Below are 15922 nucleotides of genomic sequence, written 5' to 3' on the forward strand. Positions count from 1 at the left end.
TGAACAGGTCCGCTGCCGACGGAGAGAGGCAACCGAGGAGGGGAAGGCGGTAAGGAGGGCAGATGACTGGTGCAGGGTAGCCTGAGCTTGGGACTGCCAGCACATCTCCACGCGCTGGCCTGGGCCTTGGGAGGGAAGCTGAGACGCAGTCACTGACAGATTTGACAGGTGAAGGCCTGGGAGGAGATGGCCAAAATGCAACGTGTCACCCGGGGCCACTACCCCCAAGGCTCAGTTCTCGCTGGAGGAAACCTCCAGAAGGCAGCGCGGGCCAAGGTGACAGGTGTCCGCGAAGACCTCCCCGCGGGACTCGCCGGCGGCGCGCTCGCTCCCCGCAGGCCTGCGCCGAGTCAGCGATCCCGCTCGGCTCTCTGCGCCCTTTCCCGGCTTCCCGGTCCCTCCAGCCTCCGTCGCCCCCGCCGTCTCCTCCGCCGGGCGCGGAGGCGAGGGCCGGGGTTTCCGTGCACCGTGAGCCGGGAAAGCGGCGTCGCGCGCCACTCGCGGCACTGCTCGGGCCTGCCGGGCGGGGCTCGAGGCGCATGCGCGGCGGCCTACGGAAGCCCGGAAGGAGGGGTGGGAGGTGCGGCTCAGGTTTCTCAGGGCGGCGGCGGCGGCGACGAAGACTGGGACGCGGCTCGCGCTGGCACCATGAACCCGCTGTAGCGCGCAGGCTTCGCGGCGCGGGGGGCGGGGGGAGGAGGAGGAGGAGGACGGCGCGGTGAAGTTCTCCGCCATGAACCTGAGGGGCCTCTTCCAGGACTTCAACCCGAGGTGAGGCGCCGCCCGCACGGCTCGGGGAGGCACGGCGTCCGTGATGCTGTGGTGGGCGGCGGGGCCTGCCCGAGCCTCCCCGGGGAACAGATCGGCCTCGGCGCCGACCCGCTGCCTCCTCCCGCGCCCGCTGCCTTCAGCCCCCGGCCTGCCGCCCCATCTAGAACCTCCCGGCCGCGGTCCCCGCCCCGCGGGAACCCCGCGCCTCTCCGCTTGCCCTCCCTCCCTCGTCGCTGTCCCAACTTCCCTCTCTCCGCTCCATCTTCTGGCACCCGCTGCCTGCCATGCGTTCCCCGCGCCAGGGCCGGTTCACTTGGCCCGACACCCCTACCCCCCACCCCAGCTGTTTCCTCCAGTTCCTCCCAGCCCTTGAGGTTTGCCTTGGACGTATGCCCATCCCTTGCTTGTTTGCTTCTTTGTGGAACTGATGTCTGAAACACTGTTGAATCCTTGGAGTCCGTGTCAGGGTATGGCGGGACCTTACATAACGCGTTTGGGGGGTAAACCTGACAATTTTCCGTACACGTTTTCTCATCAGTCTTGACTATAAGTTTATTTGCAGGAAGCAGACATTGCTGTCCTATTTCCCAGATGGGGACTAGCCAGTGGACTGGAGGGAAGGAACACTGGATAAAGAATCGAGCGTCTGTCCTTGGACTTGCCCAAGTGTTCTGTAACTCTCTTACCTCCCCAGGCTGTGAACTCCCTAAAGCAGAGACCGTCTCCTGCTCAAATCTCTATTCCCTGCAGCTCCCACTGTGTCTGACACATAGTAGGCACTTATCAAATGTTTGTGGAACTAAAGTGAATCTAAAGACCTGGATTGGAGAGTAGGCCGTATGTAACTGGGGGATCCTCTGCTCATCTGAAAAATAAGGAGTTGGCCTAGGTGATCTCTGAAGTCCACTGCCCTGTGAAGGGAGTGCCTAGCTCCCTTATTTGCTGGTGGAAGGCAGGCGCTCAATAAACCTTTCCTATGCCAGGTCCCATGCTGTCTGCTTCAGATGCTGAGAGGGCCCAGCGTGAGGGTGGAGAAGGGCAGGCCAATAGACCATTGACAGCACAGTGCAGGGTTGTGCTGTGGCAGCCCAGTGGAGACCACCTTCCAGGCTGCTTGTGGGGGGTGTCTTGGGAGAGAGAGAGGATGAGTGTGTGTGTGTGTGTGTGTGTGTGTGTGTGTGTTGGGAGTGCAGGCTCCTTAGGGACGCTGGCATTTTAAGGTGCGAGCCGTTGTGGCTTACTGGGCGCTCTTATTCCTCTTTGAGCACTACCGAGTTCATGTTCTGTTTGTCTGGAGTGCCAGCGTCCCCATCACAGTGCAGTCATTATCACCGTTGGCCTTGAAGGCGCTCTGCATAGAGGAGCTTGTTGAGAGCAGGTAACAGAACTGACTGCAGCGCTTTCCTCTGCTGCTTCTAGGGCTTAGGATTGGTCTCCAGGGTAGTAGGGCTGGTGCCGGGAGTTGGATAGACCTTGTGTATCTACATTGTTTGGCGATGGTGATAAGAAAGATAAGTAAAAGCTGAATTGTTTTGTGTCCTTGGGCCACTCGCTTATCTGTCTGTTTTATAGGCAGAATGAGTATTATCTCTCAGCAGGATAGAGAGGCCAAATTAATGATTGACTGCAAAGCGCTTTACAAATAGAAAGTTCCAGGACAACTTTGCTAGGTGACAGATCATTCCGAAGCCACAAAGAGCTGCCTGGAGTGAGGGAACTGGCTAACACTTGCTGAGACAAAATAGTGCTGCCCAGATAACATCCTTAACCATTTTTTTCCTGTAGTAGCTTATTTCTGCCCCACCCCACCCCTGGAAATTGGCACGGGAAAATGACAGTTAAATACCAGATATCGAAACAGGTTTATGGTCAACATCAAAGTACTTGTCAACCCTTTAATTCTATTGGGATTGAGATGCCCATCTCCCTGAAAAGTTTGAAGGTCTTTTATAGGATGCCGTTTTCGTTTTCATTTTCCTGATGCCGGGTTGAGTCAGTGGGAGAGAGCCGTGTTTCCTCACCGTGGGGACTCCTGAGACGGTGGCCAGCTAACTTTGGCAGGTGCCACTTCTCAGCTGGTGGTGTGTCATGTCTTGTGGGCACACCTCATTTTCGACACTGTTCTTTAGTTTTTAGTCTTGCTCCATGCTGAGGAGGACCTTCCAGACAGCTCGAAGAGCAAACTGAGGGCTGTAGACAGGAGGAAACCTTGTGCCAGGACCTCAAACCTCGGTGCTGCTGTCTCACTCCCCGCCTGGAATTCAGAGCCAGTTCAACGCCTCCCTCCTAGCCCAGCACATTAGCACATACTGTTCTGTTTGCCGGAAGTGTTTCCCTCTCTCTCCTCCTCTTCTCCTTACCTTGTTAGCTTCTGTTTCTCCTTGAGATCTCAGCTCACTTGTGGCTTGCTGAGGGCAGCTTTTCTGACTTCCCCACCCAGCACACTGAGCCCTGTGTGTACAGTCTGTGTAGTGTGCTGTGTTCCTCCATCATACACTCACCTGTACCCTTGTATTTGTCTGGGTGCTTGTTAGACTAATGCCTGTCTCCCGTATGAAACTCTAAGCTCCATGGGGGTGGGGCCTTGACTCTGCGTGTTATGGTAGCCTGCATACCTGGAATAGTACCTGGCTCAAAAAGTATTTCTGGGGTGGATGGATGAATGAATGAACGAACGAACGACTCACTCTCCAGAGTCACTGCGTTCCTCATGGTCTGCGGCCTGGTTCTCTTTCCTCTCACCCTCTTCCCTCCTTCAGAATGCAGCCATTCCATCGGAGAGCTGGGAACGCCGTGGCGCTAAGCAGAGCGTGGCTGCCTTGACTTTGTGGATTGTGTATGTCACAGGAATAGTCACTGTCGTGGTTTGGTGGGCCCCAAGGCCTGGGCCACGGCTCCAGATCTCCTTTCCAACCTTTTGATCTTGGGAGTCTGAATCTGCTACTGGATTGCCAAGGCTTTGGAAAACTACACTGACAGAGAATGATTCACAACTGTCAACTCTCAGATGCACAGGACTGCCAGCTGACCCTCTGCCTATTTCCATCTGGCTCAGAACTGGTTGATCATGAGCTTCTTTTTAGTTACATAGGTTAAGGCTTGCTGAAACAGACACCCTGGACCCACCAAGTCCTTCCCTGAATGCCCAAGGCTTCCTAACAGCTAGGGAGCCCTATTTATTGACTAGGCAGACTCTTTGAAGTATACGGAATTGACAAACTGGGATCCTGAGGTGTTCCTGGGAGGTAGAGATCTGGGAGTAGGTGGCATTAAGCCGGCACCCTGTCCCCACCACGGAGCCTTGGGATTTTCTGCTGCCTTGTGCAGTTGCTGGCTCAGAGAAGGCCCTTCAGCCCTGGTAGCCAGGCAGCGCTCGAAGACTGTGAGAACTCTGCTAGGCCTTCTGAGTCAGCCGTAGTGAGCTCCACATGGAGTGTGGTGCGTCCCGCCGCTGTCCTGGACTGGGACAAGGGCCGAGGAGCGCTGCTCTGGGCATTCCGTCGTGTGGGGATGGAGTCCTGAGGTCAGTAGCATTTAGAAGCTTCCATATGCTGCAACATCTAAAGCCATTCTGGAGTCTGTGTGAGTGATCTTGTCTCTTTTTCGAAGTCTGGAAAAATGAATGTGATTGTGGGTAATTAACAACAGGCAACTACCTGACCTTTAAGAGGCATTTGTATGGTATATGTAAAGCATTACTTCATCACACATCTCCCTGGTTCCTACTGTGTGCCAGAGATGTGCCAGGCGCCTGAAGTACAAGAGTGAATGGGACGTGGTCCCTCCCCGCTCGAGCCCGGCGGAAGAAGCAGAAATGGAAACAGATTAAAATTCAACACAGGGCAAGGCATTCCAGACACAAGAACCAAAGAACCAAAGGCTGCGGGAACACAAGGGACAGAGCCACTAATTCCGTCTAGCATGGACAGGGAAGCTGCCACAGCTCGGTGCTGAAGGATATAGTTATAGGCTTTTGTCAGACAAGACGGCAGGAAAGGCATCTTAGAAGGGACAAAGTATGCAGAGGTGCGGGGTCATGGGAGGGCCTGGTGTGTTAAGACAGTGCTGAAAGGTCAGTGTGGTAGGGGCATTGCGGGCAACGCTTGTCACGTGACTTAAGAATACTACACGTAGTGTTAACAGTTACTGTAAATGATTTTGACACATTACTGGCTTTTTTTTTTAAAGCAGGCTCCAGATCCATCAATAGTGAGTGTATGTTGGTACTGTTAATGAACTCTTCACCACCCAAATGTCTGTTGATCTGTCATTCTGTCATCTCAGACTACCTATAGTAAGAAAAGCTTGTTGATTATACTGAGGTTATTAATAATAGCTATGACTTCTGGGACACCTACCTCGTGTCAGGCACAATATCAGTGCTCTGCACCCATTATCTTGAACCTTTACCACAGCCCTGTGAGTTCGATATCAGTCTTATTTTGCAGAGTCTTAGCTTGTGACTTCCCTGAAGTCAAACAGGCGGTGAGGAGCCAAGTCAGGAGTGGAGCAAGTTGCTCTCCGTCTGAAACCTGCGCTCTTTCCGGTATGCACGCCCCCTTCTGATTCAGTGACGTCTGCCTGCCCCAGCCGTGGCACAGGAGGTCCCATATACTAACGAGCCTTCTATTTATGAGTTGTGATTAAGCAAGGCAAACCTTGTATTCGAGCTTACGCATCCAAATGAGTATTATCTTTCAAAGAACTTACTTAGGGAAAAGGTAAATATATACCTATTCCATTGCTCATACCCCTTGTTACTCATTTGAAATTTCCTTGGAAGCAAATCCTGTAAGAAAATCCATCTCATTGCTTTATAATCATATATCTTTTTTTTTTTTTTTTTTTGCGGTACGCGGGCCTCTCACTGTTGCGGCCTCTCCCGTTGCTGAGCACAGGCTCCGGACGCGCAGGCCCAGCGGCCACGGCTCACGGGCCTGGCGGCTCTGCGGCACGTGGGATCTTCCCGGACCGGGGCACGAACCCGCGTCCCCTGCATCGGCAGGCGGACTCTCAGCCACTGCGCCGCCAGGGAAGCCCTCATATATCATTTTTTAACCAAAGTACTGCTGCCTACTTTGATCACACATCCTATCCACTAAACTTGGCTCTGACTGACTTTTGGCCATTTCCAAAAATCCACTCTCAGTGAAGATTTGGCACCACTGGGGGTATTCAAAAGAACGGACTGCAGGCTCTCAAGGCGATTCCAGGAGGAAAGCTCCAAAGATGCTTTGAGCAAGGAAGTAGACTTAGTGCATTGCATCCCAGGGGGACTGTTTAAAGGAGACACGTCTCATTTGAATGCAGAATTTCTGGTTTCAAAAATATCATTCCCATTACTTGCTAATTACATGCATATTTTTCTTGGCTGTGAGTTCTTTGAAGGCCAGGATGGGGAGGTGTTCGATAAATGTGCTGAGTGAGTGGATGTTGAGTACAGGTAGACGTGAGCCATTGGGGAACTCTGTGTTGTAGGGGAGAGACAGTGGATTGGAGGCATTTTAGGTAGTTTCCTAGGACTTTGGGAGTGAAGCTTCCCAGTATTGAGCTTGGGACTTCTAATTGCCTTGCCTGACCATAGGCCATGCCTGTACGAGGAGACTAGAATTTAAGATGAAAGCCTTCAACTCTGGAGATAGGCTCCTTATAACTGAGGATTCGTCGTTTGTCACCTATGACCTCATAGAAAAATGATGGCTAAATGAGATTGTTATAACTTTTCTCTTTTGTAATACTAGTAGCAGCTAAAATGGGTAAAATCCATCATTTACACAGGGCTCTCATATCCCCTTCATGAGTGGATATAGGAGCAACCCAATGAGGAGAGAGTGACCCACGCACAACCACACAGCTGGGAAACAGTTCCCACAGGCCTGGGCTGTGTGTAGTCCTCCTCAAGAGTGATTTGTTTTTATTTGGCTTTTGTACTTTCTTGTCAGTAAATGACTTTAAATTTTTTTAACATCTTTATTGGAGTATAATTGCTTTACAATGGTGTGTTAGTTTCTGCTTTACAACAAAGTGAATCAGCTATACATACACATATGTTCCCATATCTCTTCCCTCTTGCGTCACCCTCCCTCCCACCCTCCCTATCCCACCCCTCTAGGTGGTCACAAAGCACCGAGCTGATCTCCCTGTGCCATGCGGCTGCTTCCCACTAGCTATCCACCCTACGTTTGGTAGTGTATATATGTCCATGCCACTCTCTCACTTTGTCACAGCTTACCCTTCCCCCTCCCCACATCCTCAAGTCCATCCTCTAGTAGGTCTGTGTCTTTATTCCCATCTTACCCCTAGGTTCTTCATGACCTTTTTTCCCCTTAGATTCCATATATATGTGTTAGCATATGGTATTTGTTTTTCTCTTTCTGACTTACTTCACTCTGTATGACAGACTCTGTGTCCATCCACTGCACTACAAATACGTCAGTTTCATTTCTTTTTATGGCTGAGTAATATTCCATTGTGTATATGTGCCATATCTTCTTTATCCATTCATCTGTTAATGGATACTTAGGTTGCTTCCATGTCCTAGCTAATGTAAATAGAGCTGCAATGAACATTTTGGTACATGACTCTTTTTGAATTATGGTTTTCTCAGGGTATATGCCTAGTAGTGGGATTGCAGGGTCGTATGGTAGTTCTATTTGTAGTTTTTTAAGGAACCTCCATACTGTTCTCCATAGTGGCTGTATCAATTTACATTCCCACCAGCAGTGCAAGAGTGTTCCCTTTTCTCCACACCCTCTCCAGCATTTATTGTTTCTAGAGTTTTTGTTGATGGCCATTCTGACCGGTGTGAGATGATATCTCATTGTAGTTTTGATTTGCATTTCTCTAATGATTAGTGATGTTGATCATTCTTTCATGTGTTTGTTGGCAGTCTGTATATCTTCTTTGGAGAAATGTCTATTTAGGTCTTCTGCCCATTTTTGGATTGGGTTGTTTGTTTTTTTGTTATTGAGCTGCATTAGTTGCTTATAAATGTTGGAGATGAATCCTTTGTCAGTTGCTTCATTTGCACATATTTTCTCCCATTCTGAGGGTTGTCTTTTGGTCTTGTTTATGATATCCTTTGCTTTGCAAATGCATTTAAATTTCATTAGGTCCCATTTGTTTATTTTTGTTTTTATTTCCATTTCTCTAGGAGGTGGGTCAAAAAGGATCTTACTGTGATTTATGTCATAGAGTGTTCTGCCTATGTTTTCCTCTCGGAGTTTGATCGTGTCTGGCCTTACATTTAGGTCTTTAACCCATTTTGACTTTATTTTGGTGTATGGTGTTAGGGAGTGTTCTAATTTCATACTTTTACATGTACCTATCCAGTTTTCCCAGCACCACTTATTGAAGAGGCTGTCTTTTCTCCACTGTATATTCTTGCCTCCTTTATCAAAGATAAGGTGACCATAGGTGTGTGGGTTTATCTCTGAGATTTCTATCCTGTTCTGTTGATCTATATTTCTGTTTTTGTGCCAGTACCATACTGTCTTGATTACTGTAGCTTTGTAGTATAGTCTGAAGTCAGGGAGCCTGATTCCTCCAGCTCCATTTTTCGTTCTCAAGATTGCTTTGGCTATTCGGGTTCTTTTGTGTTTCCATACAAATTGTGAAAATTTTTGTTTTAGTTCTGTAAAAAATGCCAGTGGTAATTTGATAGGGATTGCATTGAATCTGTAGATTGCTTTGGGTAATAGAGTCATTTTCACAGTGTTGATTCTTCCAAGCCAAGAACATGGTATATCTCTCCATCCATTTGTATCTTTTTAAATTTCTTTCATCAGTGTCTTATACTTTTCTGCATACATGTCTTTTGTCTCCTTAGGTAGGTTTATTCCTAGATATTTTATTCTTTTTGTTGCAGTGGTAAATGGGAGTGTTTTCTTAATTTCACTCTCGGATTTTGCGTCATTAGTGTATAAGAATGCCAGAGATTTCTGTGCATTAATTTTGTATCCTGCTACTTTACCAAATTCATTGATTAGCTCTAGTAGTTTTCTGGTAGCATCTTTAGGATTCTCTATGTATAGTATCATGTCATCTGCAGACAGTGACAGCTTTACTTCTTCTTTTCCGATTTGGATTCCTTTTATTTCTTTTTCTTCTCTGATTGCTTTGGCTAGAACTTCCAAAACTATGTTGAATAAGCTCAGTGTAAGAGGTGCAGTTCCTTGAAAATGTTGGGAGAGTGTCAATTAGTAGTTTGTCAGTTGGAGCTATTCTCCAAAGTTGTAGACAGAGAGGCGCTCACAGGGATGTGTCACCCAGAGCATGTGTGTGTGCATGTGTGCCTGCTCCAGTTAAAGCCAGTGGCTTTCCCTGGAGAAAACTGATGGGTCTAAAAAGAGTCTAGCTGCATTCTTTTGACTTGCAGAAAACAAGATAATAGAACGTTTATATGCACATTGTCATCTCTTTACTAGGTATATTCCCTTCCTCCCTAAATCCGTTTTCCCTTCCCCGCAAGGTGGAGAGAGGGAATTTGAGCCTCAAGCAGAAAGCTCTATGTACATTTCAGAGAGAATACTGGCTTTGTAGTTTGGCCCATGTGACACTATTTAGTGATCTTGTACTGGCATTACAGACTCAGATGAAAGTGGGGTAAATTCACTTTTAAGGTGTAATTGGAAAAGTGAAATTAAGGAAGTAGTGGTTTGATGCCAGAATATCCATTGGAACCTCCATTTGCTGATTTGTGGAGAATTGAGCAGTCTGTTTTTATACTTGGACTCTGGTCTGAATGTTTCTTGAAAAGTAACTCATAGTAGTTTAGGCTTTTTAATTTTTATTTTTAGTTAAAAAATTTGTTTTGTATTTGGAGCTTTTTATCAGTCTTTTTTTTTCCTACAGTTATCATGGTTTATTTTATTTTATTTATTTATTTGGGTTGCACTGGGTCTTCATTGCTGTGCGCGGGCTTTCTCTAGTTGCGGTGAGCAGGGGCTACTCTTCTTCGCGGTGTGAGGGCTTCTCATTGCAGTGGCTTCTCTTGTTGTGGAGCACGGGCTCTAGGCGCGTGGGCTTCACTTTGCAGCACGTGGGCTTCAGTAGTTGTGGCTCACAGGCTTCAGTAGTTGTGGCTCACGGGCTCTAGAGCGCAGGCTCAGAAGTTGTGGTGCACAGGCTTAATTGCTCCATGGCACGTGGGACCTTCCCGGACCAGGCCTCAAACCCTTGTCCCCTGCATTGGCAGGCGGGTTCTTAACCACTGCGCCACCAGGGAAGTCCCAGGTTAGGCAATTTTCAGTCTATTTTGTCAGTTTATTATGACTTGTGTGGAATTTCTGCCTCCAGCCTCTACCATCTACAATCTACCTTACACACTGTTCTCTACCTTCTGTCACTCTTTTGCTCAGAAAATCTTCAGTGGCCCCCTATTGCCTAGTAATAAATTTTCAGGACTTTACCTTGATATTCAAATCCCCCATTCTACCTTTCCCTTGTTTCCTCTGGTGCCTTTTCTCCTGTCTCCCCAGCACTCCACACCCCAAGATTTACAGAACGTACTCCACGTGTTCTAGTCTCCCGGGGTACAAAAGACTGTCTCATGCTTTAAAAAAATCTTATTCCCTTCTTCTGGAATTCCCTATCCCCAAACCCCAGCTCCTTTCCCAGCTCTCCCAGGGAAATGAGCCTTCCATGTCCCAGTTTGCCATGATATATAGTTGCTTGATCGCCCTCTGCTCCTGTTCATCTTTGAGCATCTTCAGGGCACAGACTGTTTCTTTCCCACACGCTCAAACAGGTTTTAAAGTTTTAAGTTAGATTTGTGTGTATTTTGTATTGGTGCCCCATGATCCTTTTTTTCCCTCTGGAAAAAATCTGTACACATGTAAAGAAAGCATATTTTGTTTGCTTCGATAGAACCATGCTATTTTTGTCTACTCTAGCATTCATTTCCATAATTTCCTTAGGAACTTTGTCTGCTTTGTCTGTCATGATTTAATAGTAGCATGTAGAAGCCCACAATGAAAATACCTCTGTATATTTGTACAAGAAATATTGTCAGATTATTTCCACATTCTATGGTCATGTTGTTAGATTTTCATTATTTAGATTTTCTTTATTAGTCACTTTAATGCTTTTTGTTTTGAAATCTAATTGATCAAAGTACTGTCCTAGTAAACTGCTTCTCTTGTCCTTACTCAGTCACAATAAACCTGTGTCATCTCCTTTCTTGTAATTGGTTTGACTTTTGTCATTGGTTGCAACTGTGACTCTTGACTGCAACAGATTTAGATTTTATTTTTTAATCCAGTTAAGTGACCTTTCTTATTTTAGGCCTGTGATAGGCAGAATAATGACACCCCTCCCCCAATATGCCCACATCCTAATCCTTGGAACCTGGGAGTATGTTCCATTACACGGTAAAGGGAAGTTAAGGTAGCAACTGGAATTATGGTTGTTAATCAGCCGACCTGAAAACAGGGAGATTATTCTGGATTCTCCAGCTGGACCCATAATCCCAGGTCTTAAATGTAGAAGAGGGAGGCAGAAGAGGAGGTCAGAGAGAGTCAATGTGGGGAGGAGTGCTGGAGCTTTGAAACTGGAGCAGGGGGTCATGAGGCAAGCTATGAGGCAGCCTCTAGAAGCTGCTGAGACAGGGAAAACATTCTCTCTTAGAGCCTCCGGAAGGATCACAGCCCTGGTGACACCTTGATTTTCGCCCAGTGAGACCATTTCAGACTTTGAACATTCAGAACTGTAAAGATACTTTGTGCTTTTTAAGCCACTAAATTGGTGCTAATTTTGTATGGCAGCAATAGAAAACTAATACCAGGATACTTCATCCTCTTTATATTTTTCCAACACCAGTATTTGAAGGAGTTATATTTTGTACTGTTATTTTTCTTCTTGTAAGTTCATCTTGTTTCCTTTATATTTTTAATTTTTTATGTAATAGACCCAGAGCTCTTAATTTCCCTTTAAATTATGTCAAAAATTATAAAATACTCACTTTTCCAACATTTAAATTTTTATTATTTCCATGACTCTTTTCTTCTGTTAAATAAGAGAACTCTTTTAGGGAAGATAATGAATTTAGCTTACAGGGTTTACTCTCCCCCCACGTTTTTCTTTTAAATGTCCTTTCTGTTTTCCAGTCCATTGTTTCTGGTAATGATATGTATAGCCAAGGGCTTTGGTTGACAAATTGGTTCTGATTTTCTAGATTTTGTGATATCCTCCTTTGCTATCAGAGAGAAAAAGTCCTCTCGGCTGTAACTTTCTCTGTTTGTGGTGATCACTCCATTTCTATTAGCTCGTGAATCCCCCTCAAGCCCTTTTCTTCTCCGAAGTCTAGGAACGGAGTCATTCTTTTCTTGCCATCTTTCAGCGGTAGCTCTCTTTTTCTTTGTGGCAGCTTGTAAAAGCCTCCTCTTGTTTCTCAGCATGAGTAATCATAACTAACATGTATTGAGTGCAGCGGTTGTCAGACTATTTTTCATAGACCCCCTTGGGGCCTTGAGAACTTTTCCAGGGGTCTGCGAGGTCAGAACTATTTTCATAATAATACTAAGATGTTCTCGGCCTCTTTCTCTGGGTTGACATTTGCACTGTGGCGGGTAAACTGAGCACAAATCAAGCCGGTGCCAGGAAATAGTACTCCGTACTCATTGTCATTGGGTGCTTCATAGTGTGCTTGCAGGTTAAAAAAGGCTGCTTCACTTAAGAATCTCCTTAATAAAGCAGAAAATTGACCAATCTCATTCCGTCTTGACCCTTGTGTACACAGCTGTTTTAATATTCTGGGTGACGAAATAGGAAGGACGCCTAAAGGCCATCTGCTCTACACTGAAGTGCAGTCGTGGACTCAAGAAAAGCACTCATGCGCCTGGGGGGTGAGCTGCTTTGTTTGCGGAACGCCATTTTTACCTGGAAGGACAGCTAACAGACAAGACTGTGGCTTAGCGTACTAGGGTATTTGACAGACGTTTGCTCAAAAATGCCAGTGAACCTGTTATTTCGAGGAAAACAACTGATAGTGTTTTCTGCTTTGCTTGGCAAAACTTGAGCTTTCAAGGGAAAACCTAAGCTTCTGAAAAGTTGTATTCACCACCTTGAGCTTGACAGCCTTCCAAAACTTAAAAGATTTCTGATGAAGTGGGTTGTGATATTAACTAATGTGATTTTTTTTGTTGCTATATTATAGTGAAATGTGTCAGCATTTAAAGATCTTCATTACTCAGTGAACCAGTATTTTCTGGTCGACCTATATGGCGTTATAATCATGCAGGGATAAAAGATTCATTCAAAGTGCAAGAGAGACCAGTGGATTTTAAGGTAACAGACTACAAAAAGTTCATTGAAGGAATTCCCTGGCGGTCCAGTGGTTAGGACTCAGTGCTTTCACTGCCTAGGGCCTGGGTTCATTCCCTAGTCTGGGAACTAAAATCCCATAAGCCTCGAGGTGTGGCAAAAAAAAAAAAAAAAAATTCCTTGATAGCGTTTCAGATTCCACATTAAGGAACTACCACTTGTTGACTTTTGGTGTCCTGTCGAAGAAAAATATCCAGTTATCTGAAAGAGCAATTAAAATACTCAGTTATTTTCTGACGACGTATCTCGGTGATGTCAGTTTTTTTTCTCCATATGCTTGAACCCAGACAACATACTTCAACAGAATGAATGCAGATATAGATATAATCTAGGTGTCTGCTATGAAGCCAGACATTTTTAAACTGCAAAACTCTAAAAACAATTTTGGAAAATAGGGTTTTTTTCATTTAAATTATGTTGTTTATGTTAATATGTAATGTGTTTATTATTGTTATTTATTTATTTTTTGCGGTACGCGGGCCTCTCACCGTTGTGGCCTCTCCCGTTGCGGAGCACAGGCTCCGGACGCGCAGGCTCAGCGGCCACGGCTCACGGGCCCATCCGCGGCACGTGGGATCCTCCCGGACCAGGGCACGAACCCGTGTCCCCTGCATCAGCAGGCGGACTCTCAACCACTGTGCCACCAGGGAAGCCCTATTGTTATTTTTAATGAAGTAATAAATATTTTTTAAATAACAGTTTTAAAATCTGATACAGTAAATAGCAGTAGGTGTAACCCATATAAACAAAGCTCTTTAGAGTCCTCAGTCATTTTTAAGAATGTACAGGAGTCCTGATTCAAAAAATTTTGAGAACCACTAATTTAATGCTTTACCTAAAGGACTTTCCATATTCATTATCTTATATTCACGGCCACCTTATGGGGTACATATTACCCTCATTTTGTAGCGGAGAATACTGTGAAAGTATTAGTATGCTAATAAAAGGCTATATAGACACTCTAGTTAGCAACCTCTCCAAATCTGATGGTCCTCCCACCATTGTTTACACTCTTGGAGGTTTGCTTCTGAGTTGAATTTTGTGGGTCCCATCTCCTTAAAATCTCCCTCTTTTTTTCCAGTTGAAGTTTCTTATGTTAGTTCTCATAATACGAAAGAAGTATATGTACCTTGCAGAAAAATCAGCAATCATAAGCAAGAGTGTAAGACTGTCCTTAATCGTCTCCACTGGAGAGCGTGGTTAGACCTCAGTGTATATTTATCCAGAAGCTTTTCCAAATGTTGAATTATTAGTATAAAGTGAGTATCATATAGTACTCAATTAAAAGGACTTTGGAGTCAAATAGATCTTAGTTTGAATCTCAGCTCTGTGAGCCTCTGGCTGCTTGGACAAGTTATTTAACTTCGAAGGCTTCATTTCACATCTGTAAAATGGGAATAGCGAAAGTGCCTCCTTCATAGGGCTGTTGTGAGGCTTAAGTGACATTACCTGACATTCCATAAATAGCCAGAAATGTTAGCCATGGAAGTTGTATATGTGTAGATAGATCAATAGATATTCCAGGTTTATCGAAGTATGTTTTACATGCAGTAAATTTTACCGTTTTTAGTGCACAGTCCTGTGAGTTTTGATAAGCCCATTCACTTGTGTAAGCACCCAAAGATAGAGATATAGAAAAGTTCTGTCACTGCAAAATCTTCCCTCGTGTCCTTTTGTAGTCATCCTTTCCCCCAACACAGCCACGGGTAATCACACTGATGTGTTTTCTGTATCTATACTTTTGCCTTTTCCACAATGTCAAATAAGTGGAGTCATACGGTGTGTTGTGTTTGCAGTCTGAGTTATTTTTCTTCTAGCATACAGTGCATTTGAGGTTATCCACGTTGTTGCGTGCTTCCCTAGTTTGTTCCTTTTTCCTGCTGATTAGTAGTCCATTTGAATAGACATACCTCAGTTGGTTTAACCATTCACCAGGTTTTGGACATTTGGGTTGTTTCCAGTGGCTATAATAAATAAAGCGGCTTTGAACATTTGAACACAAGTCTTTGTGTGGACATATGTTTTCCTTGTTCTTAAGTAAATACCTAGGTATGGGATTGCTCGGCTGTAGAGTAAGGGTATACTTAACTTTATGAGAAACTACCAAAGTGCTTTCTAAAGTGGCTACACTGCATTCCTACCAGCAATATATGAGGGTTCCATTTGCTCTACCTCCTCAGCAACGATTGTCATACGCTGTGAGGTTAAGAGTCTAGGTTCATTTTCCCCATCTATCCAGTTGTTTCAGCACCATTTATAGAAGCCCAATTCTTTCTCTGTTGAATTGCCTTCGCACCTTTGACCAAGTATGTATAGGTATGTTTTTGGACCCTATTCTGTTCTCTGTGTCTCTTCTGATGCGAATCCTACATCGTCTTGATTATTGTAGCTCTATGGTAAGCCATGAAAGCATGCAGTATAAGCATGTAGTGTAGTTCCTCCAACTTTGTTCTTTCTCACAGTTGTTCTGCCCATTTGAGGTCTTTTGCATTTTCGTATAATTTTTAGATCAAGTATGTCAATTTCTGTAGAAGAGGCTGCTTGGATTTTCATTGGCATTGCACTGAATCTTTTTTTTCTATATATTTATAGCAGCTTTATTCATAGTTGCCAAAACTTGGAAGCAACCACGATATCCCTCAATGGGGACATCTTGAATGGATAAATAAACTGTGGTTTATTACTTATTCCAGTGGAATCTTGCTTAACACTAAAAGGAAATGAGCTATCAAGCCATGAAAAGACATGGTGGAACCTTAAATGCATACAGGCTTACCTCGCTTTATTGCACTTTACTTTATTGCACCTTGCTTTACGGTGGGTTTTTTTC

General features: G+C 45.2%; 1 protein-coding gene across 2 annotated transcripts in view; it reads left to right on the forward strand.

The window, feature by feature from the left end:
* Window positions 1–233: 233 nt before the first annotated feature.
* The window catches only part of TMEM185A (transmembrane protein 185A), a 36457-nt gene continuing 20768 nt past the window's right edge, over window positions 234–15922 (forward strand). Inside the window, exon 1 of one of the 2 annotated variants that reach the window (XM_067024300.1) lies at window positions 234–771. In XM_067024300.1, the coding sequence (XP_066880401.1) occupies window positions 734–771 (38 nt within the window). In that variant the 5' untranslated portion in view covers window positions 234–733. The remainder of the gene's footprint in view (window positions 772–15922) is intronic. The other variant, XM_067024301.1, reaches the window with a different exon arrangement.

The sequence above is a fragment of the Kogia breviceps genome, chromosome X (genome assembly GCF_026419965.1).
Source record: "Kogia breviceps isolate mKogBre1 chromosome X, mKogBre1 haplotype 1, whole genome shotgun sequence".
Taxonomy (NCBI): domain Eukaryota; kingdom Metazoa; phylum Chordata; class Mammalia; order Artiodactyla; family Physeteridae; genus Kogia; species Kogia breviceps.